This window comes from Lagopus leucura, unplaced genomic scaffold (assembly GCF_019238085.1).
Source record: "Lagopus leucura isolate 7727_CA_CO unplaced genomic scaffold, USGS_WTPT01 Super-Scaffold_100012, whole genome shotgun sequence".
Classification (NCBI taxonomy): domain Eukaryota; kingdom Metazoa; phylum Chordata; class Aves; order Galliformes; family Phasianidae; genus Lagopus; species Lagopus leucura.
Genome location: NW_024962267.1, coordinates 17,313,061 through 17,340,319, shown reverse-complemented (window position 1 = coordinate 17,340,319; position 27,259 = coordinate 17,313,061). Strand labels below are relative to the sequence as shown.

The 27,259-nt window shown below is 43.1% G+C and overlaps 1 protein-coding gene and 1 long non-coding RNA gene across 7 annotated transcripts in view; one reads left to right on the top strand and one right to left on the bottom strand.

The window, feature by feature from the left end:
• ERBB4 (erb-b2 receptor tyrosine kinase 4) overlaps positions 1 to 10,857 on the top strand; it is a 503,190-nt gene extending 492,333 nt beyond the window's left edge. For 3 of the 5 annotated variants that reach the window (XM_042875080.1, XM_042875079.1, XM_042875081.1), the window contains exons 26-28: positions 1,507 to 1,554; positions 2,089 to 2,389; positions 3,964 to 10,857. In XM_042875080.1, coding sequence (XP_042731014.1) covers positions 1,507 to 1,554; positions 2,089 to 2,389; positions 3,964 to 4,400 — 786 coding nt within the window. In that variant the 3' untranslated portion in view covers positions 4,401 to 10,857. The remainder of the gene's footprint in view (positions 1 to 1,506; positions 1,555 to 2,088; positions 2,390 to 3,963) is intronic. The other 2 variants (XM_042875077.1, XM_042875078.1) reach the window with 2 other exon arrangements.
• Positions 5,539 to 26,905, bottom strand: LOC122182069. 2 transcript variants are annotated; one of them, XR_006179696.1, is made up of 10 exons: positions 26,873 to 26,905; positions 25,010 to 25,289; positions 21,677 to 21,887; positions 19,163 to 19,340; positions 16,957 to 17,196; positions 16,507 to 16,585; positions 15,845 to 16,134; positions 14,464 to 14,558; positions 11,133 to 11,302; positions 5,539 to 10,056 (listed from the first exon to the last, which is right to left on the bottom strand). It is a non-coding gene; the product is annotated as an uncharacterized LOC122182069 (long non-coding RNA). The 2 variants fall into 2 exon arrangements; XR_006179695.1 differs by having other exon boundaries at positions 16,507 to 17,196.
• Between the last annotated feature and the right edge of the window lie 354 nt (positions 26,906 to 27,259).

Genomic DNA, 27,259 nt, shown 5'->3' with positions numbered 1-27,259 from the left:
GCAGACAGCTGGTGCAGAGGGGCATTGAGCTAACAGAGGTTTTCCTGCTTTTTGTATTTTGCAGCCTGGAGCCTTTTGTTAGAAGGTTATCACTTGGCTAAATACAGATGGATTTGCACGAAAGTGCCAGAAAGTGGTGTCCCTAACTAGGGCTTGTCTACCACGTTTGAACCTCAGACAAAAGGTGCTAGATTTGAATTACAAAATGGCCACGGGAATATTTCCACCAGCAAATTGAGCCCATTTGCAAACACCAAAAAGGGTTTTCCACATTCATTGTGAAGGTTTTCCCTGATGCAGATACTGAGCTTAAACCAAAAGCCTCTCTTTAGAAAGGCTGGTCTTAGTGATGTACTGGCAAAAGGTTTATAAGGCAAAAGCTGACTGTGGTACATCCCATCCTTGTGGTGTGACGATGTGCATCTTCTCTAATTGTACTTTCAGTATAGTTCTTGGTACAGGTTTGTTTCTACAAGAGATTTTCATGAATAAGGCATCTTCTAAAGTGAAGCGTTCTCAGTGTGGTCAGACTTCTTACCCAAGGATGAGGGATTTTTTCCTCACTTGTCTCAAGTTCATCCTTTTTTTTTTAATATCCTGGCTTTTTCTCTCCCTGAACTGGGAGGTAAGGGAAACGCAAGGAAGTTTCTGAAACAAAATGGGAAGCAATGTAATTTTGAAGAACAGATCCGGAAATCTAAAATGTAGCATTTTGGCAGTAGAAAAATAATGTTTCTCTGTTTTGTTTTGGTTTTCTTCCCAAAAACTCCGTTTCCTCAATGAGAAATAAGTCAGTTTTGAGCAGCACAGATTGATGCAGATACAGCCTCTGTGCTGACGGTATCAAAACAAATGAATGTATCTGCTTAGAGGCATTGCCTTAGAACCTCCAGAACTCTCAGTAGTATCTGTTAGCATGTGCAACTCACCCCTGGGAAAGGAACCTGGCAGCCTTCCCAGGGGCAGGCAGGCAGGCAGGCAGGCAGGCACACAGCTTTTTCACATCAGCACGATGTGGGCCATCATTAATATCTTTGCATTTTGGATTCGCTGAGCAAATCTGATGTGTGTGTTTCTCTCCACTAGCTCATTCAGCTCATGCGACTTGTTTCACTCTTGTGACCTCTTATTACCTCTTATTACGTATCCGTCACTCCATTTTTCTTTCCCATTAGAGCGAAATTGGACACAGCCCTCCTCCTGCCTACACCCCTATGTCAGGAGTAAGTATTTCACATTCAACCTTCATTCTTTAGGTTTTCCTCCTTCCTTCACTACCTGTTTTCTGTTTCCCCTCCCTTACTCCTACATAAATGTCTCAAAAACCGACACCGAATGCAGTTTGTGTGTGTGTAAGCCATCCGATAGTCAGGGATCTCTAAGCTCAGCTTGGATTTATCTGTGAGCTCAATGGATCCACAGGCAAAATCACTGCCAGTATTTCTTGGAAGAGCATTTAGGAAACAGGCTTGGATGAATCTGTCCGTTTTTCCTTCCCATTTATAGGTCATGAAGTCGAAATTTCCTTGCACGCCCTTGCTGAGAAGCAGAATGGTAGGTTGAGTTGAACTGTTGAGATGAGATGTTGATGAAGCCCTACGAGCAGCCCCCTGGGAGCAAACCAAGTTCAGAGATGGCAGCGTCCTCTGTCCCCAGCTTCCTCTGCAGAAGGAGATTTCCCTAGCATAAGGTTTAAGGGTTTTGTTCAGAAATCAAAGGAGGTTGCCGCAGTAATAGAGAAGGAGAAAATGTGCTTGCTTGCCTCTTGCAGCTATTTGCAGCCTCCTCATTTGCATAGGAGATAAGTTCTATACCCCATTTCTAGCCTCATTTCCTGCTTCCTCATTGCCCTGCCCGCACTGATGCTCTTCCCAGGGAAGAGACCTGCTCAGCAGCACCGGGAAGGTGGATGCTTTGGTAGTCCTGCAGGACTGGAAATGCAGCAGCCTGAAGGATGGATGAGGCTTCTACTGCCCTGTGAAATGCATCATTGAGCAGCTGTGGCGGGAGAGCCGCAGGCGTGCCTTGTTGTAGAATCTTGCCTCCCTTCGGAGCCTCCTTTCTAAGCTGCCTTCTCTTTCCCAACAGAACCAGTTCGTGTACAGAGATGGCGGCTATGCTGCAGAGCAGGGAGTGCCGATGCCGTACAGAGCTCCTGGCTGCGTCATCCCAGAAGCCCCAGTTGCTCAGGGGGCGACGGCCGAGATCTTTGAAGACACCTGCTGCAACGGCACGCTGCGGAAGCAGGTGGCCACGCTGGCAAAGGAGGACAGCAGCACCCAGAGGTACAGCGCTGATCCCACAGTCTTCATACCGGAGCGGGTGATCCGGGGAGAGCTGGATGAGGACGGCTACATGACGCCAATGCGAGACAAACCCAAAACAGGTAGCAGTTTGTCTTTCCAGAGAAGTTCCCCATGACTGCGTTCTCTGTTTTTCTACATCAGTGCCTTTTCACAAACAGTGGCTTCATCACTAACCCAGCAGGACTGAAACGTTCTGACTTGATTAAAATTTCTTTGCGGGGGGATTCCCTTCTTACTGCTCAGTATTCTGCTTAAGAAAGCTGACTCTGCTTTAATGTCAAGTTTGGTATTTCCCCCTTTATTTTTTGATGCTGGAAGGGAACAAGAGAAAGGAATGACAAAGACAAAACAAAAATAAAAAACCAACAACCCCCCCCCTCCTTCTTATCCAAGAACAAATATTTGTGCTTTTTCCAAGAATCTTTCTTTGCCCAGCCACGGTCTCCACTTTGCTTTGTTTATTGATCTGCTTTATCGTCACAGCATTGTGGTTGGTAAATGTCAGGGTGAACATATCACAGAACCGATGCACACAGTTGGCATTTTACACCCAAGAGAAGTTCAGGATTGAAAGAATGCAGTGTGCTTTGGAGAGACCATCACCGCGACGTGGTGCGTGCCCACGTTAGTGCCAGCTCAGTGTTACGCTTCCCACGTGACCTTCATTCTCTCCTTTCTTTTTAAATAGTGACGGCACTGTTTTGCTGTTAGGGGATGTGTCATGAGTAATTTGCTTTCAAACATCAGCACTATCTTTAAAGAAATTAATTAAAGCAGATGTAAATGCCAAGTAACTACTGGGTTTGCTACGGAATTTGGAAGCCTCTTGCTTCACGGTGGAAACAGAGGGGACTGTGGGACACGTGCACTTGTAACCTAAGGCAGCCAATATCTTTGTTTCTTTTCCCTTCCCATCTTTCTTATCTCCTTCCTAGGTACCTTCAAACCTTTCTGCAACCAAGCCACACCTTTTTGTGGTGTTGAACCACAGCAAATGTTTTGTAGCCACTGTAACCCGTGCCAACTGTTCTAGAGCTAATGTTAAGACTCTCTTGTACCCTTTCCAGGACTCACTTGAATTACTTTTCATAATGCTTCAAGGCCCTTTGTCCTTCAAGGATGGAAGGTTTTTAATCAGGCAGATTGTTCTATTAGAAATGAAGCTGTCTTCAGTTAAGTCTCTCTGCACAAAAACCATCCCCAAGGGCTAACTAAGATTTCTGGGGAGCTTTCTGAATAGAACAGCTGTGGAGCAGAGGGTTTGACTGATACATCCAAGGTTGCACAGTCATCCACAGGGACAGGAGCAGCTCTGTGTGTTCGGCCCTGTAGTTCATGCTCCAGCAGGAAGGCCAGGATCAGATGAGGCATTGGCTGCGGTTCAGCGCGAGCTGCAGTTCAGTTTTCAGCTGTGCAGCCATGAGTCACTGTTTCCCAGGGTCCCAGCTCTTTATTTTAGCCCATACTGCCTGTTTAAGTCCTCTTTTAGCAAGAGAGTGTGTTCAACACATGTGGTGCCTGATATCACCCGGAGTTCTAGGAACGGCTGGGTGGAAGGAGGCACTAGTCTGAGCCTGATGGTAACATAACAAGAGGGCTCGTTATGTGGATGCTCTTCTCTCAATCGTTGTTGATTGATTTTTTTATCTTTCCTTAGATTACCTGAATCCAGTGGAAGAGAACCCATTTGTCTCTCGGCGAAAGAACGGAGATCTGCAAGCTGTGGATAACCCAGAGTATCACAACGCTCCGAACGGGCAGCCCAAAGCAGAGGATGAGTACGTGAATGAGCCATTGTACCTCAACACTTTTGCAAACACCTTGGAAAACGCTGAGTACGTGAAGAACAATTTGCCAGAGAAAGCCAAGAAGGCCTTTGACAACCCAGACTACTGGAATCACAGCCTGCCCCCACGAAGCACTCTCCAGCACCCGGACTACCTGCAAGAGTACAGCACAAAATACTTTTACAAACAGAACGGACGGATCCGGCCCATTGTGGCAGAGAATCCCGAATACCTCTCCGAGTTCTCCCTGAAGCCTGGCACTGTGCTGCCCCCGCCACCCTACAGACACCGGAACACAGTGGTGTAGTAACCGCGGTCTTACAGAAGTGGAAAGGCAACCCCTTCTAGCTGCCTCACTCTTTCTCTTTTCCTCCTTCTCCCTTCCCTACTCCCCTTTTTTCCTCCCACGAGCTTCCTCTTCTTGCCAGTTCACTCATTTTTGCTATTTCCAAGTGAAAGGATGTCTTGGAGTCATTTGCGGATTGGGTTGGGAACCGGAAAAGAAGGAAGGAAGGAAGGAGACGGAGAGGAGGAGTGTACAGCTGGTGTTTCTCGCCTTCCGCAGATCTGAGGGGCAGGTGGTCAGAGAAACCAGACAGTACAGAAAATCCGTGGCAGTGTTGCCTGCTGTCAAGCTAGTCTCAGTGATTCCACCCAGACGCCGTAGGGGAAGCCACAGAGAGGCTGTCTCTCTCAGGAGGAACTGATGAGTCTGTACAGCATTCCTGGAAATCTCAATGCAGTTTCCATTAGGGGGAAAAATGGACAATTTTTATATCATGTGTAATAGCACAGTAATTGAGATTGAGAATCCAGTTTCTTTCTCTAATACTTTCTATCCCAGCAACTGAAAATGGCTAACTTGGCTTTTCATAATCGTTCAGATCTTCATCGTGGCTTTCCCAGAAATGATGATGTGACTCTGAGAGCTGGCGCAGTCCTTGTTCTGAGAGCTACATCATCATTTTGTGCCACTTCCTAACCGCAGAGACTCCAGCTCAGAACTGGTGCTTGACGTGACCATTTTTGTATATGTGCCAACAGGACAAATGTTTTAAACAGAAAAATCCTTTCAGAAATGAGTAACAAAGCCCCCACCCCCCGCGTGTTCTTCTTGAACCGGAAAGGACAGGCCAAGAAATCAAGATTTGTACGTAAAAGGCTCCGTTTTCCTGTTTTATACCTGCCGACCATAGGTACATAAACGCAAATACACTCTTCCCTCTTTTTCTTCTTTGGGATCACGAAGGTGGTTGGGGATGCTGTCAGGCAATGCTGAGGACGAGACGGAGCACTGGAGAGTTCACTGTGGGTCACGGAGTCAGCCCAGCTCTCTGTGGGGTGCTGGCGGGAAGCGTCCTTGAAACTGGAAGAAAGAAAGACACTGGACTGGAGAAAACGCACATAGAAGTTCACTGGAAAGTTAGTTTGCACTTAAGCTCTGATTTTATTTGAACTGTTTTCTGGATTTTGAATGAAGCAATATGGAAGTGACCAGCAAAATACAAAATAATAATTTTAAATTAAAAAAAGTGAATTATATGTAAAGGATGACTGTGGAAATGCCAAAATGAAGCATATCAAGTCTTTGGTAAAATGTCCACCAGTTCGGAGAGGCGTTGCATTGACTGTTTCAGAGAACACAGTGACAGAGCAGCCAGCTCTTACCGCTGCCACGTGAAGGACAGCAGAGCAAGCCCTGGAAGGGATCCAAGGAGGAGAATGCCTTGCTCCGGCGTGCAGCACAGTACGGAATGCTTTTTTCTAACAGGAAGATTACTCTGTCACAGAACACAGTGTACATGATGTTTGCTAAGTCAAAATGCGCATGACTCACAGAGCTTTCAGTCCCAAAATGTAAACAGGTACGAGTTGGCCTCCCTGCACTGGGTTCCGCGTTCATTAGCCTCAGTTTTTAGGTAGAAACCTGCACACCCCTCCTCCTGTTGGGAAGGAACCATCAGCCGCTGTTTAGGACGCGTTAGCAGATGGAGCTGGGAGGGGTGGAGCAGTGCTGCTGATGGCTTGTTCCTGGTGCGCCAACACGTCCTGTGTGAGCATTTGTGTGCCTGGTTCCCGCTGAAAATCTTGAGGTTGCATTAGGTACCTGTAAAGAGGTGTCTGTGTCTCATTAAGGCTTTTAGAAAGGGAGAGTAATACCTGGTGGAGGGCAGTATTTCAGTTTATGCACTTCAGTACTATTAATGTCAAGATCTTTGGGGTAATCTGGCAACAAAACCAGCAACAACCAGTGCTCTGGAAATTGTATCTAGTTCCTCCACCATCCTGCCTATGAACACAGCTTGCAATACTGACTGCAGTCCTGGTGGCTCGGGGGCAGCCTGACAAAAGGTAGGAGGAGTTTTCAGAGCTGGGTGCTTGGTGGTGGAAAGGAAACGTGTGATTGCTGAGCCAGGGACGGTTTTGCCAACAGCCTGCTCCTGTGCCACGTGTGCCCAGCCCTGCTTGAGCCAGCCAAGCTCACCTCCAGCTGCAGGGTGCCGCGTGGGGCTCTTCAGAGCTACTGAAGGGAGATGCTGGGCCAGATGAGAACAGAGCAACTGACCAGCACACCACTGAGGTGAGATGAGTGATTAGGGAGCGTCACATAGCTCAAAGACTGTGTCTCCTTCCGGCACCATCTGTAGCATTCTGATTGTGATGGGAAACAGAAGATGGCACATGCCGTCCTGGGGACCCTGCTCCTGGAAGGTTTGCTGGTGACAGTACCGAAGCATGTAAGCAGCTTAGGTGCTGTAGGCAGATGGAGCAGCGGGGGAAGGGGTGGTCAGTTTATCCCTGAGCAGGTCATACAACAGAGTAACTCCCAATGGAGAAGAACAATGGCTGTACTGCTCGTGCATGAATTCAGAGAGGGGCACATGAAAGCGATGGGGGGAGAGGGACGCACGTCTCCAAAATCAGACAGCTGCTCATGGAAGGTGGAGACCTGTTTGTTCCTCTGGTAATAAAGTAAGTAGGACCGGTGTTAGAAAGAAACAAAATGTAAATAACAGTGTTCTTTAGCATTTCTTACGTAGCTTGAATTATTTATTCACTGTAATCGTTGTTTGTGGGTAAGATGCACTTGGTAGCGTGGAAACGCAGCGTTCCTTGGATGGAGGCAGCCCTTGGGGCAGGCCGTCACCTGGCACTGAGGGCTATCCACACACAAAGTGCATTTTGTCAGCACAAAGCTGTAGGTGAGCATTGGCAGAATTATTTTCTCCATCTCTGATTAATTCTCTGGTTCTACAGTGGTATCTATACGCACCAGCATCAGCTCCCGTGGGTTTTTCATGGGCAGACACCTCTTGGTAGATGTTTTCCTTTTGCTCATGTACAAAAGAAAAGCAGTGCACTGCTTCTCAAGAGCAGATACCTCCATCAGCCTTTGTCTAAGGTAAAAACGCTAAACGAAGGAGAGCAAGAGCTGGTTTTCACCTTCTCTCTTGCAGTGATCATCTTAGGTGTTACCTGCCGAGCTGAGGGCTAGTTCTGACAGAAGTGGAAGCTGCACCTCATTGATTGCTCAAATAAATATTAATTTTGTTTTTGTTTTTTTTTGCAAAATAGCTGAGGAGTTAAACGTGTATGACCGTTTGCTTAGATGCAGTGGAGTATTCACGACTTGTCTTGAGTGCATAGCAGCGATTGGAAGCATCACATGGATGTGCTCCAGGTACCCTAAGCTCAGCTCAGAGATGTTTCTCCTGCTACAGAACAAAAAATGGTTGCACTGACCCTGGATCCCACCACTTGGTGGAAATGCAGTCCAGAGTGCAGGAACCGTATACAATGAGCTCATTTCGTGTGGTCCTCTGGGACAGTGAGGAGGAGCCCCGAAATAGCGCGTGCAGGGCTGCTGTCTAATTGGTGCTGGGGCCCGTGCACGCAGAGGGGATCCAGTGCTTATTGCCAGTCGAGAGCTGGGTGCAAGCTCAGGTAGGTGTTCATCTCTTTTGAAGGCTCTTGAGCTCAAGGGGGACCTGTAGAAAATAGGCTTTAACAAGGACTAAGCAAGCCTCGGGTGATCAGTGACCTCTTGGGCTCTTAAAGACCATCACCTCAGAACAGGCAGCGTCACCCGGAGTTCTCTTCTGCTATTGTTTGTAAGAGATGTTTTGACTTGCAATAATATAAAAAAGACTGTACACCTGCTCATTTCTAGATCTGTCACTTGTAGTGTTTCCATTATTCTGGATTGTAGATCTCTGCTGCTGACAGAACAGCTCATCTGTTGTTACACATGCAGGATTTGGGTTCCAATGCCACTTCCACAAGCCAGGGCTGCACACAGGCAGGGGCTGGAGGGCTGCAGTACTACATTTCCTCACACACAAAGAAGCACGGCTGTCCACGAGGGCAGCCTCAGCTGCTCAGAACATGCCCTCGTTTTTATTTTTGGCCTTTTGCTAAGTGTTATGCAGGTAGAAGTGGCCACCATTAAAGTGGGGTTTTCAAATCAGGAATAAATAACAATGTTCCGTGGTTTGAAGCGACTCTCAAATGCCCAAGAATGAAGGGGGACACGCGAGTCACTTTATTGAAGCACATGGTCACCCTGCACCACTCAGATTTAGTATCTGACGCTGTGAGGGGGCTCGCTGCTGTCACAGAGATGACCGGAAGGTAAGGCTGAAGGTAAGGCATCTCCATTTGTCCCACGGCCAGGGCTGGTATCTGTTCGTAGGCTGGGACAAGGCAGGGGATCCTCTGGGATCTGTGAAGTATGACTGATGGCAGTGGCACTTTCTGAAACACAGAGGAAGGTTGAAGTGGTGAGCCCAGCTGGTGGGGGGAGGTCTGTGCTGAGCTGAGGAGGAAGCTAAGGACATAATCCCTGTTAGGAAGTGTGAATAGTTAGCGCTACTTTATAATTAGAGAGTTTTGAATCTTGGTAAAGAGGAATTTTGTAGATTTGTAAGGCGTTAGGCCGTGTGAATAGATGCATCCCCGTTCCTCTCTCCCCCAGAAAAAAAAAATAAAGCCATGAGATTGTGCTCCGAAAGTGTCATGGATGGAACCACCAGGGCTAAGGTGCACCCTGCTGATGGCAGCACCTCTGTCCCCGTGCCCTGCCTAGGCTGTGAGCCCTCTTAGGGATAAAAACGCCCTATTATGTCCATAGCGCTCCGAAGACTAAACCCTTTTGGGATAACCACAGTAATAAACTGTGAATGGTATTTTATAAATGTAGATACGTACGCCGTTCCTTTGAGGTAAGGTAATACGACATATGTAGCATAAGCTGGTACTGCTGTTAAATGGGTCGATTAATACTGAGCAGCTGTGTAAGGGGTAGCTAACTTTGAATGCACTCAAGGCAGCGTTCCTTTGGAGATGGGGCAGAAGGAAGTTGCTGGGTCCTCGCCTTCTCATGGTGGGGCATACTGAGAATGCAGATGATTGAGAACACGGTTTTTAATAGCATTTCAGCGTTGGAAATGGGTGTGCATTTGTAACATTATTCACAATGGTTTTCACCTTTTGGTTTGGTTTTTCTTCTGCCCAGTTTTTGACATTTCCCCAGCATGGTAAGCTGGAGTTTCTACAGAGGTAGCAACCCTAGGGTAAAGAGGGGAAATGGAGGGGGAAAGCAGTCTCTCGGTAGAAACAGAGATACCCAAAATACGTTTGCTGTCCTTGCAGTCCTCGAATTACGTGTTCTGTAGGGCAAAGCTCACCTTCCCAAACTGGGAGGGCAACGAGACTGGGCCCCAGCTGGGAGGAGTTGCAGGAGCAGCACCACTCCTGCCAGGGGGGCACAGCCCTGCAGGGAGAGGTGGAGGTAGGGGTGAGGGGACTCTGGTTTTGGGGCAGTTCTCTGGGTTCTAACAGCGTGAAGAGATCATGGCACAGTAGTTCTGCCTTAGAAGCACCTTCAGAAGAAGAGGAGCACCGGTTTGTCAGGGAAGACGCTCATTTCGTGCAAAGCGATGCATTCAGAGTTAGCTGCCTTTCTGAAACAAAAACAGAAAAATACAAAAACTACTGTATGTTACTTTGAAAATGTGAATAGTATTTTTATAGCTTGTTAAAGACACAGCTAGTTGCATTTGTAAATAAGGATAATGTTGCTTTTATTTTCCTTGTGGTCACCATTATTTGGAACATAATCGTCCTTAGGGTTGATTTGTATATAGGTAATTTGCTTGTGATTTACGCGCTCCTTCCCCTTTTCTTTCTTCCCCTCCCACCCTCTGGTTTTGGTTAGAAATACCATTTTTGTCATTCTGTGGGATTCTGTGTTTTAGCACTATTGTGGTGTGTTCAGACTTTCTGCACTTGCTTACACAGTAGGGTATGCCAGTTGTGTGTGGCGTAACGTTACTTTAACCTTTCCTTTCTCATATTTTAGCTGTTGAGGATTACGCACTGTTAAGACACTGACCTGGGTTAATATTAGGTACATATTTTAGCATAATTTCCCTTCTTTTCACGGTTTCTCGTTTGTTTTCTTTCTCTTTTTTCCTTCCCTCCCCTTCTGTCTTGTTTGGAGGCTGGGGAGAAGCCTGCAGACCTTCTCTGTGTGTGGTTATACTTTGCCCCCCCGTGTGCAGTCCCACGTTTCTCCTCATGGCCCTTGGGGTAGAGCTTAATCTGTTCGTTAAGGCAAATGTAGACTGCGACCCACCTTGCATCGACCCGCGCTCATCCCAGCTGAACAATTTGAAAACTGTTCTGCCTTTTTGTTACATGAATCTGTCAGAAATATATTTTTAATTTAATATAAATGAAATTCAATAAAATATGAAACAAAACTCCTCCGTGTGCGCGTGGAGTTTCTTGGCAGGGGGTTGAGCATCCCCAGCAACACGGAGGGGGCTGCTGGGAGGCGGTAAAGGACCCCGAAAGCAGCGCCCCCAAAGGCACGGCCCTATAAAGGGGCACCCCAGCACCGGGCCCGCTGCACGCAGCCCCCCACCGCCGCGTTCGGTGTCCCCAAGAAGGTTTTATTTCCTGGGCAAAAGAAAAATGTTAATCTGGCAGCTATTTTCCAGTGAAACAGTGCTAATTAGAGCCCACTGCCACTCACCTCTGCAAGGCTCAGGTTCGGGTGTGTGAGCTGTACTGAAAAGCGCACCTGAGCTCCTGCAAGCAGCTTCGTGCTGCACTGACAGCTGCAGGGGGGTCAGCCTGCCTGCCATGGAGTAGGTGGGAATTATTCAGGTGCCTGCGTGCGGTTTAGAACATATGAAACAGAACCTAAGAAGTAAAATATAGCATATAAAATATTATAAAATATTTAAGTATTTATAAAATATGATAAAATATGATAAACTATTATAAAATTATACTATGAAATACAAAAGAAAATAACGGAAAATGAATAAAAGAAAGTCTTAAAAATTAAAAGGAAATAAATAAAAATAAAGTGAAAAATAAAAAAATGAAAAATAATAAAAGGAAATAAAAATACTAACGAAAAAGAAAAAGATAAGGAGGAAATAGAAAAGAAAAAAATAAAAAGGAAGTAAAATAATAAAAATGAATTTAAAAAAATGAAAAATAAAATAAAAAAAATTAACAACTAAAAATAAAGACGAAAAATAAAAAGGAAATAAAAATAATGAAAAATAAAAAGTCAATTTAAAAAAGGAAATAATCAAAAATGAAAAAATAAAAATGAATAAATAAATAAAAATAAATGAAGAAATAAAAAATAAAAAGGAAATTAAAAACAATAAAATAATGAAAAGGGAATAAAAATACTAATGAAAAATAAAAAATAAAGAAATACAAAAGAAAAAAATAAAAAATAATAAAAAGAAGTAAAATAATAAAAATGAATTTAAAAGCAAAATGAAAAATGAAATAAAAATAATAAATGAAAAATAAAAAATTAAAAGAAATAAAAATAAATTAAGAAATAAAAATAAAGAAAAATAAAAAGGAAATAAAAATAAAAAATGAAAAATGGAAAAATAAAAACAAAATTAAAAATAAATGAAAAAATAAAAAGAAATAAAAAGGAAATTAAAAACAAAACAATAAAAAGGAAATAAAAATACTAATGAAAAACAAAAAATAAGAAGGAAATAGAAAAGAAAAAAATAAAAAATAATAAAAGAAGTAAAATAATAAAAATGAATTACACAAAATGAAAAACGAAATAAAAATAAATGAAAAATAAAAAATTAAAATAAAAATAAATTAAGAGCAACTAAAAATAAAGACAAAAAATAGAAAGGAAATAAAAATAAAAATGAAAAAAATAAAAAGTAAACAAAAAATGAAAATAAAAATAAAAAATGGAAAAATAAAAAGGGAATAAATAAATAAAAATTTAAAATAAATGAAAAAATAAAAAGAAATAAAAAGGAATTAAATAAATAATGATAAAAATAATTATTAAATAATAATTAGTAAATAATAAAAATAATAAAAGCAATAAAATAATACAAAGTAAATAAAAACAAAAATAAAAACCTAAGAATAAATATGAAAATAAAAGTAAATAGAAATGAAAATAAATTAAAAATAAAAGAAAAATTAAAAATGAAATAAATAAAAATAAAAAAAGTAAAATAAAAAGGAAATAACAAAAAATAGAAATAAATTAACAAAAAATAAACATTTAAAAATTAAAAATAAATAAAAAATAAAAGATAAAATAATAATATAAAATTAAAAAAATAAGTGACATTAAAAAGAAAATAAAACTAAATTTAAAATTAAAAGAATAAAACACTAGATTAAAAACTTTAAAATAAAAATAAATGAAAACGAAATCAATAAAAAATGAACAAATAAGTAAAAAATAAAAGAAAAAAAACAATCTGAATCCTAACTTACTGCTAAGGCCCGCTCCTGCAGACCTCCTGTACCTTGCATGTTCAGCAGCACAGCTGAACAGCCTGCACAGCAGCTTTGTCCCACCAGCCCTGAGCTGCAGCCCCACGCACGGAGCTCAGCAGGCAGAGCTGCTGATTTCTGCACTTGCCTGCATCCCTGCTTTAAGGCCCAGCATCCAGCAGGCAGGGGAATTTGATTCTACTGTTTCAGTAACGGTGGATCAGCCCTAAACTCACCGAGGTCTCTTCTCAGTTTGCAATCATACAACCAAAAGCTACTAAGAAGAGACTATCCCATTTAAAACAAGCAGAAAGCATCAATTAAAACCCATCGGGTGATAATAAACCCAGCCACTCGAGGTGGCTGCATTCACAGCGGCTGAAGGTGTTCCCTTTATCAGTGCTCTGATCGGCTCAGGAAGAATTTTGGAAGTTGCTGCCTGAAGCTTGAAAAGTCAAAAAAAGTGAAGGACAACCAATGAGCTCCCCTTTGGTTGCCATCATCTGCTCCTAATACTTCCTCAACTTCATTTGCCCATCCCACAGCAGATGCAGGCTGTGCAATGCAGCCACTGCTGCAGGCCTCTGCCTGTCCCCACTGACAGCCTCAGCCGCTGGCTCCTGCCAACCTTCCAGGATCCCACCTGGGGACACGGTGGGACACAGTGACCATAGGGGTCTCCAGGAGGCTTAGCGCAGCGCTGGGCTCCAGGATGGGCAATGCATGAGACTCTGGTGTGTACATATGTGTAGGTTTAACAGTGAGGATGCAATGCTGTAACATTTTTTTCATTTGTTCTACAGTTAAAAGTGCAGTGAGCCTTTGTGAGCAGTGCAGAAAGCATGCCTGCCTGCAAAGGCAAGGCCGTCTGGGGAAAGCATGTAAAATAAGCAGCGTGGGTAGAACAAGAGTCCCAGGAGAAGCTTCTGTGGGGAGAGGGGTGGAAAAAGAGGTACCAGGGCAGGAACCGGCTGGGAACAGTGCTGTGAGTGGCTGTGGGTGAGGCCTTACCTGAAAGGTGGATCTGTGGTCCGAGCCCTCCATGCTGGCAATTTGGTACAAAAAAAGCTGCGCTGGAAGCACATCTTCCCCAGTCACTCTCGTGACACAGTAACTAGATGTTGGCCAGCGAAAACGCCAGGAGCATTTTGGATTAAGTCAACCAAAACATTTTATTGAGCCCTTTGAAAATTCAGTGACGTGATTTGAGCGGGGCATAGAGTTGTTTTAGCTCCTGCACAGACATCCCAGGCAGGTTCTGAGGACAGCGGAGCCACTGTGACCGCGTCCCTGCTCCTTCCCTCTTGCCCCTAAGAGGGGATCGACGGTTCTCTCAGTCTGCTCCTTCCTTCAGCAAAACTGAGTTTGAAGGCTTCCCAGAAAGAAGGCCAAGCCACCCAACATCTCAAGCCTTTGCTCCTTACTCAGCAACCACGCAGAAACACAGGCAGATGGAGAACACATGAGATGGGCATCACGACACGACGGGGGTGTGAGAGATTAACCTGAATGGCCCTTCACTTCAGGGGACAGCCAACACTTCCTGGTGCCAAACAGTTGTGCATACTCACCCCGATGTTTCTGTTGTGTACAACACAGTGGCAGTTGCTGGAGGCCACCAGAGTGGCAGCAGAGGTGCCGAGAGCACAAGCAGGTAGCAAGAGGACTGCAGAAGCAAAAGAGGTATTAAACGTGAGTTAAACGTGATAATTTTTCCCAAATATTTGCCAAAAAAACCACTACCAACCAACTACCAAGTGGAGATGTGCAGCAGCCAAGTCTTAGCAGAGCCCAGCTGCTGGCCCCGCACCCTGCTCCTTCCTATCGTGGGCCAGCAGCAAAATGAGTCTAAGGCTGCCTCTGAACCCCCAACCCTTCACATCAAGCTGCTGTGCTGAATCAGGCCCACGGCACTGGGAGGCAACGTTTGGGAAGCAGGAACTGATCGTTTCATTTAGCATAAACGGCCTAAACAGCATAAATTGTTTCAGGCAAGGCTATGTTCATCTCTGTGATAAATCCTCACCTCACCCTCTCCCCTATTTTGTGCTTTTTTTTTTTCTGCCAAGAAAAATCCTTGCTATTATAATGCAAAAGAAGCCTGTATGAATTGCTCCCTGCAAAGCTCAGCCTGCAAACAAGATCGCAGCACCAAGGGAACAAGTCACGGCTCCCTTTCAGGCATCCCCGCAGTAATCTGCTTTTGTCCCCATTATGCAGGACACGTGTTGCAGGGCCCCACGCGAGAGCCCTGTGCAGAGCTGAACAGAGGAATTACAACAAAGGAAACCTTTTGTTCCCATAGAATAGAAACTGTCCTGATTTTTCAGACCTTTCTACCCGAGTGCACTCCTGGCAAGACAGGGAGCAGGACTGGGGAGGGCAGGAGGGCTGTGCTGCACGACAAGCCAGCCGATCTCTTTCACCACATGCCATCTCCTCCGTTTCTCTGCCTCTCTCCTTCAGGTCAACACGGAGCTGGGGAGCACAGCACTGCCACTCCTTCCCCAGCAGCTGAACCACGGCTGAAGGCATCAGGTGCCAAGCCTTGCTGGCACACGGAAGGTGTTCAGACACCTTCCTGTGCACACTCACGGTCCGTGCAGCACTGCAGGAGCTGGGAAACACACGGGCTGGATGCTTTCTTTATATCACTTAATCGGGTGCCCTATGAAGCAGTTTACCGTGATATTTGCATGCCCATTGCTCCTCCTTTGCTATGTATGCACAGCTTTCCCAGGGGTTTTGTTTCCTTTTTCTATTACTTTTTAAGGTAGCAGTTGCCAGGTTTGAGCTTCCCTGTCATTAGCTGCAAGGAATGCCACAGTGGTGGTTTGTTTCAAACAAGAGTTGTGGCACCCCAGAGTCCTGTCAAGCCAAGGAAAATGAACTGCAGTTAATGAATACGTGCTTAATATGGCGTAACACTAAATAGAGACAAATCAGCCTTACCTGAAGGCTACGATTCTATGAAAGGCCGCCCTCTCCACCCGCTTGGTATCGGTGATGGTTTCCATGCAGGAATCAGGAGCCGTGGCAGGAAGCAGGGACCGCAACGCCCGGGAGAACTTGGTGAAGCGGTCGATGCTCCAATAGTTAAGGTAAGTTGTCACTCTCCAAATTGCACAGGGCCCAGAATAGCAGAGGTGGGTACCACTGCGCAGGCGGGCAGCTTCATTTCAGTCAAATATAGAGGAGGAACAACGGAGGATGTTTCCCGTCACATTAGAAATACTCTACAGCTGTTAATAAAGAAAAAAGAGGAGGAGAGGAGATATTTTAGAAGCTATTATTTGAATATTGTACTTTCAAATGGTATCTTGGGACTAATTTTGAGGAATAAGGGTTGGGGCGAGGGTTAGAACCAAAGGGGCTTTGTATTGAAAGTAGGGGGCAGGTAAAAGCTGTCTGAGCCTCTCAGCAAGCCGATGCCAGAGCTGCCAAATACATCCCAACCTCCCGATTTCCAGGCCAGGGTCCTTGCCAAAGAAGCGACAAGCTGCACTGTAGCAGCTTGTACCAGCAGAAACGGCCCTGAAGCCCTGGGGTTGTGCTTGTTGCTTGTCCAGGACATTTCTATACCACTGCTAACAACAGAAACTTCAGATTTCTACCTTTCTCTGAGTGCAGACAGTCCTGGAAACCACCAGACAGCTCTTCTTGTGGCTGCCACCAGCACAGGCTTCACCACGTCTGAAAAACACATCATTGCAAACTCATTTCCTCCCCTGCCTCATTTGTGGCTGGGGCTGCTGCTAAGGGCTAACGGAGGGGCCTCCGAGGACACTGCCACATTCCAGCACAGCTGGAGGCTTTTCTTCAAATACCAGGAGCTGCATTTTTCAAGTCCAGCAGCATACGGGACATGACCACAAATGAGAATTTCTGCAAGGTACAGTGCTCAGTATATTATAGAGGACCTCCAGGGTGAGCTGGAATAAAACCTCTCCTCTGCAGTAGAGCACAAGTGCTCAGACTTGCTTGGTGACAGCAGAGGTCACTGTGGTTGCCCAGGAAGAACGGCCTCTGTGGGGTCCCCAGCCACCTCCTCTGCCCAGACTCACCTTCCAGCTCCATGAGTCCGCAGCACATTCATACTCGCGTTGAGAGGGAAAAACAGCAGGAGGGCAGAGGCCAAAGGAAACCTGCCTGCAAACGGCCCACACCAGCTTGAGGAAGGGATGAAGGGGGGGAGCAGCAGTCCCACGGGGCCGAATTTCCCTGAACCAGCAGCACCGTGTTGCAGGTGTTGGGTTCCCCAACCTTCCCGAGGTCCTCACGCTCACTGCTCACACATAGGATACCTGATAGAAAATCAGGAGCTTTCTGTTCACACCACGCACTGACAGCTTGGTCAGAGCAAGAGGAAACCAACCAGCCCAGTGCCTCCTTGCTATGCTTGTGTTTCCCTCTGTGCCCATGGGGATCCCTCATCCACCACCTCTTTTCTTGTAGGGTGGGTAGAAGATCCCCCTGATCAGATGCTTCCCCAGGGAGGTCAATAAAGAGTCCATCGTAAGAATGGAGCAGGGACAGTCTCCATCCCAAAGTTCATCTGGTCTAAAACTTCTTCTACTGGCTGGAAAGCACCGAGGGAACAGAAAAGAACCGGGTCTGCTGGGAGGCAAAGGACAGCCTATTAAACTCTCCACACACATAAACAGGGACATCAGTAGCAAAAGCCTGTGACATTTCAGTTAGGAAAAAAAAAAACAAAGGCATCTATTTTCCTCTGCGCCCCATACTGCCCAATCTGAAAAAGAGACAGGGATGACTTTTCAACTTAATTAATAATTCAAGACCTGAGGAAGGGGCGAGTTGTGCAGAATCCAGCGTAAGGGAGACTGCAAAGAGACGGATTTGCTGACAACACAGCCCTTAGAAAACAAGCTTCTGCTGTTCCCCTCTGGACACCACGTCTGTTGCCTACGGGGGCAGTCAGTTAAATCCCTTAGGCCGCTTTGGCAAATCCACGCTGGCTGTCGTACGGGCTGCAGACAGGAAAGTAGCAGACTGTTATCTAATGGAAAATATGAGGAAGCTGTAGGAGTCGATGATTTAAAATTGGACAGAATAGGGGTTGTTCTTGCTATATGCCTGTCGTCTTGAACGAAGCAAGTACGATGAGCATACGTGTGTTTCTTGGCTGTTACAGCATTCTTCGTCACATTGTACTCCATTAAAAAGAGTGAAATCGTGTGTCTTTTCTAAGATTTTTGGCAGTATTTCAATTTATTTCCACCAACATCCCTCTATAAATCAGACATTAAATCTTTCCTGTTGCAGAGTAAGCAGAAATGGTGCGAGACTAAGCAGAGTGAAGCATCGCCAATTGGAAGGAAACCTTCAGATCAGAAACTAAATAATAGACCAGATGCTGACTGGCTTCAGCTCCAACCCCTTGCAGGTAGGCATTTATTTTCGGCGTTTTTTCTGACTGTGAGATTCGCAGTAACGACACGTAACTTCTGGCACGTAGCACGTCACCTCTCGTGCAGTTGCGCTGCTGTTACGTAAATCGCTGTTAATAAGACTTGTTAGGCTTTCCCTGCGCTATATATAATATATTATTTTGTTTTTCTAAGATCTGAGAGCGCTGCAAATGCTTCCTGATACGCCCCGCTAGCGGTTCTCAGACTTCTGAGGCAGTCAGGGTTTTGGGCGACCGTGACTCTCTGGTTCTGGGAGGAGTTTTCCGGTGAAGCTAGCTCAGCCCCAGTGAAAACTAACATGCGTGACCCGAAGGAGTATAATCTGTGACATTTCAGAGATTCCAGTCTCTGACCAGTTACCGTTTGGCTGAGAAGGCCAAGCAAAAATAATTTCTGTCGATAAACATAATGGAGAGTCTTGGTGTATGGGAACTGCTGAGTTACGGCCTGAACCTCTGATTGATCACCTGAGGCAAGCCATGAGTCAGCCAGAGGAGAACAGGTGAAGGCAATTCAGCTGTGCTGCCCAAAGGGGTGCAGCCAGGCTCCACCCCTCCTAGACCTATTTAAGAGCTGGCTACCAGAGGGGAAGGATCACTTCTGGAGATTGCCTCTGCTGGTGTTTTGTGGTGAGCCCAGGATAGGGGTAAGTCCTCCATTTATTCTTTTTTGTTATCATAGTCTACTTTGCCTAACTCTCTTGTTTATTTTGTGATTATAACATGCTACTATTCTTTGATTATACAGACGGTAATCACGGGAGGTGGCATTCACAACTTCGGCGATGGCTTAGCAATAGGTAAGCAAAACCAATCAGCGTTTCTCAGCAGTTTCTTACCTTGAGTAACTTGGGTAGTATTTCATAAGCGATCACAGGGCAGATCTCCCTGTCTCCCAAGGCTACCGGCACTGTTAAATCACTGCAGGCATTAAAAGGTCATCAGCTCTGATAATCTCTGCTCTATTGTCTGTTTCCACCGAGATTACTATCTTAATATCAGCGACAGTAGCGATCTCTGTCAAATTGAGATAGGTACAGAGAAAATTCCTTAGGGATTGAGGAGTACCCGAAATACACATGTTGGTGGTTGTTTGGGTGTCAGTATTTACCTTAGAGTAAGAAACAAGAAATTCTTTAGAATTATATTTGCTTAGGATTGTAAATATTTGCAATAATATCATTTTGTTAATAACAGTACGTATGCAGTACTTCTAATTAACGTACTGTGAGTCCAGTTGTTGTGTCATTCCTTCTCCTATGCTGAAGAAGAAGAAGGAAAAAAAAAAAAAGAAAAAAAAAAAACAACTATGCAAAGTAAACAGTGGTGCAGTTTTCCCCTTTTGCCTTTCTGTCTCTGTTTCACATTCTCTTTTTTCAGGTTCTGCTGTTTGGTTGAGCTAGGTAATTAAATAATGTACACAGCGTTAATGCCCACCAGGGTACTTCCGGTGCAATCAAAAAGTATCAGCACGCGTGTTTTAAGAAAAGGTGGTGAGTCTGTTGATGAAACTTGCTGATTAGAGAACAGTAACTGTCTGGGAACTGCTGAATCACAGCCTGAGCCTCCTACTGATCCCCTGAGGAGAGCAATGAGTCAGCCAAAGGAGCACAGGTGAAGGCAATTCACCAGTGGAGCCTGGCTCCACCTCTCCTAGACCTATTTAAGAGCTGACTACCAGCAGGGAAGGATCTCTTCTGAAGATCTCCTTCCCTGGAGTTTCATAGCAAGCCCAGGATACAGGTAAGCGTTCTATCTATTCTCTTTTGGTGTATAATAGCTGCTTAGCCAAATGCTGTGATATATTTCATAATTACAACATCTGTACATTCATTGATTATACAGTAACATAGGATTTGTATCTTTTCTTTCTTTATTCTTTCAGGAGCAGCTTTTAGTGCTGGTCTGACAGGAGGAATTAGTACATATATAGCAGCATTTTGTCACAAGCTGCCCCATGAATTAGGTAATGAATTTTATAAAACCAGCACTTCCTACAAAAGACCGAATAAATGCATGTGTGTGTAAGTTCTGTCGTGATACTCCTCCCAATAGCTAGTAGATAGCTGCAGTTGCAGTTTTTTCTCGAGAGCTAGCTTATCATGTCGAAACCTGTGCTTGTCTCGCAGAGGCAAATGGCTGCATAGTAGAGAATAACTCCTCGTGCAGATATAGATGTCTTGCAATAGCCTATAGTTACTGGATACCAGCTACTTTCCTGTAAGTTCTGTGCTCATGTTTTTTTTTTTGTTTTTTTTTTCCTTGATGTACTTTGACTGAAGAATGTATAAAGGAAGGCAACGTTTTTATTCTGCAGTATTTTTACTCTTGGTCCTTTTTCTTAGGCACGCTAGCGTTCAATATAGTTTGACTCTAAACAAGAGCAGGAGCGCCTCTGCGAGATACACCTGAAACAGCACCAAGTTCGTGTTCTTACGACACCTTAATCTGCTTTCCTCTCTAAGGCCCTGCTTTCTGACACCTAACAGGAACGGTAATTAATTGTTTTGTAGGTCAGCTGAAGTCTACTAAGGGGTGACTGACCTTCCGGTATTCCTGCGTATGATGGAAGTTCATCTAATTAGGTATATTTTTCTGTTTCTAAAATGTAGTTTTCTCTTAGTTGAGAGGAGGTAGAACCTGAACTCAACTCAGGGAATCTTCAATCCTTAAGGCTCTCCATGACCTTCTGCTGTCACTTACGTCAAGATGCCTTGAATTCTATTCTTACTGTAAAATTATATGTATTTTATACTTTATATTATGTATTTTTGAATGGATTTTATATATACACATAATTTATAATACATAATATATAGTTATGTAACATATTATAAAAAAAGTCGTATTCCTTGTTTCCCACATCTCTGCAAGAAACCATAAATTCTCAACTGCAAGACGTGTTTGTATTGACAGGACTAGCCTTAATGCCCAGACACTGGAATAGGTCCTATTGAGAGCCTATAAATTGAGAAGTTCAGTAGTCTGTAGCAGAGATGAGCAATTTACATACTGGTGTGTGTATTTTTTACGTTTAAATTTTTGTTAGATCAAATTGTGAGTTTATGCATCTTTGTGAAATACGGTAAGGCAAGAGCAAACAGGCAATAAATGAATCATTTTAGCTGATCTGATGGTCTGGTAATTTGTTTATGTTTGTACCGTATTCAGATACTTGGAATAGCCAGAACAGTTATAGTCTATTTTAAAAAGAGCTACAATAAAGGCTTTTGCTCTCTACTGACTGAAGTTTATGTTTGATCTAGGTAATGTTTCATTTTACTCTCAAAATGGTTTACAAATAAATGAAGTGACAAAAACATACGGTAAACAAAGGAAATGCTTTAAGTTACCTTAGTCTTGCCTGGTGGTCCTGTAAGGTGTTTTGGAAGATTTATTTTTACGTCTTCCACGTCTGCGTTTACTTAGCGCTTTTGTCAGTACTATTTGATGTTTTCCTTGCAGTTGAGAAACAGGCACAGCTTTCAGAACTTTCTATAGATGTCTGTGAAATTCTTCGTGAATTACCTGTGGCGTGCACGATGAACCTCACTATTCCCAGACCTGTGTGAATACACGTAACGCATACAACAAGACAAAGGGCTGAGTTAACGGACCGAGTCTATAAAGCCACGTGGCTACCTTTAATTGAGTAAACAAACTTGAAAGAGCAGACTGAGAGAATACTGGACTGGCCCCTGATATTGGAAGTTCAGCTAGATGCCTGATCCAGGAAGAGCCGTGGGAGCGCCTGGTGCAGAAGAGTTTTCATTGGCCTAGTAAATACAGGATGCGTTTGAGACCGTTTTTCTTAAATACAGTAATTGGGTATACTTTCAAGTATGTATTAGTGGCTTGTTTTTGTAACTAAAACCTCAATTGCTTATTCTTCATCCATTAATATCATCTTGTAAAACTGTCAGTGATTAAATAGAATAGATGTGAAGTAACTTCATTTTAATTGCTTTTCTTTTTAGCTTCAAGAAATGCTTCATGGAGACGGAGATAAGAGCACGGTTATTGTCAGGTGGGGTGGTTTATTATGCAGAACCTAGGCCTGCTTCTTGGATTTGCCATCATGCTGGTGATGAAATTGTGCTTAACATCCAGTTTTGACCGTATTCCAGGTTTCGCTGTGGATACTATGTTATTACTGTACGACTTGGAGTCTGCACTGTTTCACTGTATGCACATAGCTTAGAGGAGAAGCAGCAGCTTGCACTGCTTAGGCAAGTACCTCCAATTCATTTCTGTGTGTATAATCTGCTGCATTTTTCCGATTCAAATCAGATGAGATGGCCCGAAAGCGTCTTCCAAACTCCACTGAGTGGCAATTGGGAAATAGTAAATTCCAGAAATAAATGCTAAGTTCAGTGTGCTGCTTGCTTATATAAAAAAAGACAGCAAAGGATGGACATGCTTAGGAAAAAAGCATTTCTTACATGGTTTACCAGAACCCAGAAAATTTTACAGCTGAAAATCGTACCTATAAAAGGAACCTGAGTATGCTTTCAGTACCACGTAAGTCTTAAGCAGCAGGCATATATACATATAGATGTATATACGTATACACACATATATATATTTATACATGTATCTTCTTCTATCTGTGTGTATGTAGGTGATTGCGTGAGTAGCGCTGGTTCCTCTGCAAAGTGGTGACCTGAAGTATTAAATCAAAATGAAAGCAGATAAGAGGAAACCGCTGTGCAGCCTTAAATGTTAGGAAAAAGACAAGGCCAAAACAGTAAGCTGCACTCCCTCATTTTAACTTCAAGTGTAAGAAGGCAGGCCATTGCAATATACGCCGCAAAGTGCTACGATGTCCTGTAGAGGATCACTTTGATGGTGTTTTCTTGACTAAAATTGGTTTGGTGTTTGTTCTTAGATATAGTAGGAAAATGCAATTGGGATGTTTTCTCCTAGGTTGAAGTACAACAAACATGCTAGTTAATGAATGAGGGCACAAAGGCTAAAATACGCCACGTGCATGTAAGGTTACTTACTCTGTTTCAATAGTGCCTCAATATCAGTTGTAGCGGCACCAACAGTTTCTGTGGTTGAGGCTAAGAAGATTTCTACTTCCAGTGTAAATTAGTTTGTTCATATCTGTTTTTGTGTGTTTTTTTTTTTTTTTTTTAAATGATTTTGGTTTTTTTTTTGTTTTTTTTTTTTTTTTAATTAAAAAGCAAATGACCTAATTTGTAAGGATAGACTGACAGTTCTTGGCTTTGACATGCTGGGAGCATGTCCCATCTCAGATTTTGCTGAGATGGTTATTCTGCCACACAGGAGCGAGTTCTTCTTGTACTGTTATGTCATTAAGGAAAAATACGCTGAGTTGCTGAGGAGCACAAGTCGATTCTGTAGTTCCACTCGTAATCATGGAAGTAGGCTTAAGGGTCAGTTTGAAATAATAACGCCGTTTCTTTGGTGAAGAAGCCGAAACACAGAGTTGAGACACACGGCCACTTGATGCTGAGAACTCATCAGCTCATTAGTTTTCCTCTCCAAAAACATTTACTGTCGGACCCAGATTAGCAAGTGTTACAAGCTTTGGTTTGCTAAATTTGTGCAGCACTAAGTGCCTAGGTGACACATATTTACTCGGTGCTCACAGTACATCCCTGAGTACCATTTTCTAAGGGACTTAAGTCATGGGATAATTACTGAGGATCTTAGCTTCGATAACTTATGTTGCCTGTTTACCAAACTGATGCTTAATTGTAATTTTTTCTCAACTCTGTCAAGTGTAAAGAGGCCTTGTGGTCTAACCAAAGTTTTGGTCAATTTAGTAAGTTTATTTCTTTTAATACATTTCAAATGAAAAATTGTTTATTTCAGGTAGCATTTTTCCTTTGTTATTGGTTAGAGTATGGTTTTAGCTTAATACGCTGCCAGCATAGGAAAATAGTCACCTTCCTTTCGAGACAGATTTCAGACAAGGGAAAACACCATCCGTCAAGGCAGGTAGTGGATTTTTTTCATTAAATACATGTGTTGTTTGTCTTTCATTTTGTATTTATTTATTGCAACTTTGTAATAAATAAATACTTTTGTAACATATTTATTACAACTTACGAAGGCCAGTGTGACACCTGTGACTTTGTCTGTAGGTTTTCCACTGATACTGAAATTCAGATTATTCTCAGGTACACCTATAAGTCACGTTACAGACAATCTGAATTCCACTACATTTCTGCTCGGTTTGTACATTCCACTCTGCCAAATCCAGAGTCTTAGCTAACTTTTATTTGTTGGAGGGCGTGTTATTTGTATATTAAAATGCTGTCACAGTGTGACATCCCATATGAATTTTGATGTAGATCACATTGCACTCAATCTGCTGTGATTATGCCTAGGAATACTGTTGGTGCTAAACTCAGTGTGATTATTATTATTATTATTATTTTTTTAATAAAAAAATCCTCTCCTGTCAACAGTTGAGTCTATGGTTTCTAATGTGATTATGATCCTATAAGATACAGCCGAGCTATCGGTCTTTTTGTTATCATTATTACTTTTTCAATTTTATAAAGCTGGAAAAGATCAAATGCAGGAGCAGATGCTCTTTCTGGCTTTCATGAGGTTTTAATGCGCAATCCTGTATTTTATACATCACGAATTGCAACGTGCAAAATGGTTTTTGCTTTTTCATGAGTACTTTTATATGTATGTTGACTTACCTTTTGATATTACAGCCATTCAGGACCAACATGTGTTCCTCATGGGTGATCTAGCAAAGGAACCCTAAGTAGTTGCAGTAGGTTTGTGAATTAAGCTGACAAAATAACGTTTGATCCAGTGTTCCTGCGGTTTGTTGGAAGGAAGGGTCCTCGCAGTGACAAAGTTGGTGGAATGGTCAGTGGTTGACAGGATTCCTCTTCGCTCACTGGTCTTGTACACTGGAGCCAGGTAACCGCATCATTGCGGAATGTCTGCTTTCTTACAGGGCTTTAACCATATCTGCAGCAAAGAATAATAATCCTTTTCACATTGTCTTTTCAAAAAAAGAAAAAAGGGGGGGGGAGGGGAGAAATGGAAGGGTGAGAAACATTCTTGGTTAGGCCTAAGTATTTTTGAGAGAGGTGTTTGTTTTTTGGCAGATGAGCCTGAAAACCTGCTTCTTGCTCAATCTTGTCTTAGCAGATGGCTTCCTTGAACAAAATCGGCAACACCAAATGTACCGTTGTTAATTATAGTTGCTTGTCATGGTTTTATGGTTTTTGTTTATTTGGGTTTCAGTATTCCACATCAAAACATCAGGTAGTGTATGGCGCATTAAAGCGTTAATGCCCCAATTGCAGGTACCTATCCATGTACATCACAGAAGTCACAGGGTCTAGCCCTTCTGGGTGGGGGGCGAGATCTTACTGCCTTGCGGTGGGTGCTGGAGGTGCTTTCCTATTCGTTTCAAGCTTTTCAGGTTTGACTCGGTCCCGAGAACTCACTCACACATTTTGTCTGATTTAATAGTCTCAATTGCAATTAAACTGTATTATATTGTGTTATCTTGTATTCTGATATAGTAGAATAAGGTTTCCTTCATAGATTGTTGCTGCTGTTCTTTCCCTTCCTTCCTTCATTCAATGCTACTAACTTTTAAGGGAGCAACAGGGTAACTCTAAGGTAGCCACTTAGGCATTCAATCCACAGGATTTGTTCACACACAATACTATAGGAATGTTACAAATTGTAATACTCTCCACAGGCACCATATTGTAGAGGGTTTTTGGAAGATAATCTCCTAGCTTTTTAGTTTCTCTGTTCCACTGTGCTCCATCCAAGAACAGTCCCTGGATGTAGACCTAAATCGGATGCATAACAGAACACGTTACAGGAAGGCTGGAAGGGTTTTCTAACTGAAAGCAGCAGCCAGGGCAGCAGGCTTTGCTGTCAGCTGATTGACTGTGTGGGCCTCAGTCAACTTGAGTGTTTGAAATGGACAACGGAATACTTACTTTTAACACAACCTTTCTTACACAAAGTTAAAACGTTACATAATTACGATTTCTAAAAGCATTAGGAAGTTTTGGCGTCTAGCAGTAGCGCAGCATGTCTGGTCTTGAACAAAAATTAAGGCAGTTTTAAAATTCAAAGTTAAAATACAGGACATCATTTTCACACAGGTCAGCATAAGCTCCTGCCCATATAATGTGTATTACAAACTTACATTGTTGTGTTTTTTTTTTAAAGGAGATGTGATGGGATTCCAGAGAGCCTTTCAGTAGGTCAACGTGGTTGTTTCAAAATCTAACTCACTTAAAACTTCAGGTGAAGGTGGGGTTGGTTTGGGTGGTTAGTTAGCTTCTTAACAATAATTTTAAATAGAATAAAGTAATAAGTAATACATATATGTAAACTTGAATATGAATTACCATAATATAAAAATAAATTAAAAAGAAAAAATAAAAAATGACAAAAAACAATTCAGAAAACATGATGAAAAGATAAAACGCAGGGGGTGATGTTTTCCTAGGCACATATACGGCACCCAGACCAAGGGATGCGCTTGAAAGTAATAAAAACAACATGATTATTTTCCCTACCTCTTAAGCATTGGGGTAACAAACTCTTCAATTGACTGCTTCTTTAATCTGAAGCCAGGAGACAGAACAAGTAGATCATAAAAAAGTAGTTCTCTAATGCTCAGAGTAGTCATCTCCACAACGTGCTATACTAGAGGTAGAAAAGCAACTGCAAGCAACAGCACCTCACTTCGCTGTTAGTGGTTTAGGAAAATAAGCAGTACAACAGGAAAAAATAATGGCAAACTGAAAAATATAGAAAGTATTATTAGCAGAGTGAAGCGGGAGGGTAAGACCTACACTTACAAATGAGGAGAATAAAATAAGGAAAAGAATGAGGGAAAAACTGGAAATAAAGGAGGACAAGTAAATAATGCGTGGAAGTATTATTTGCACAGGGATGGGGGG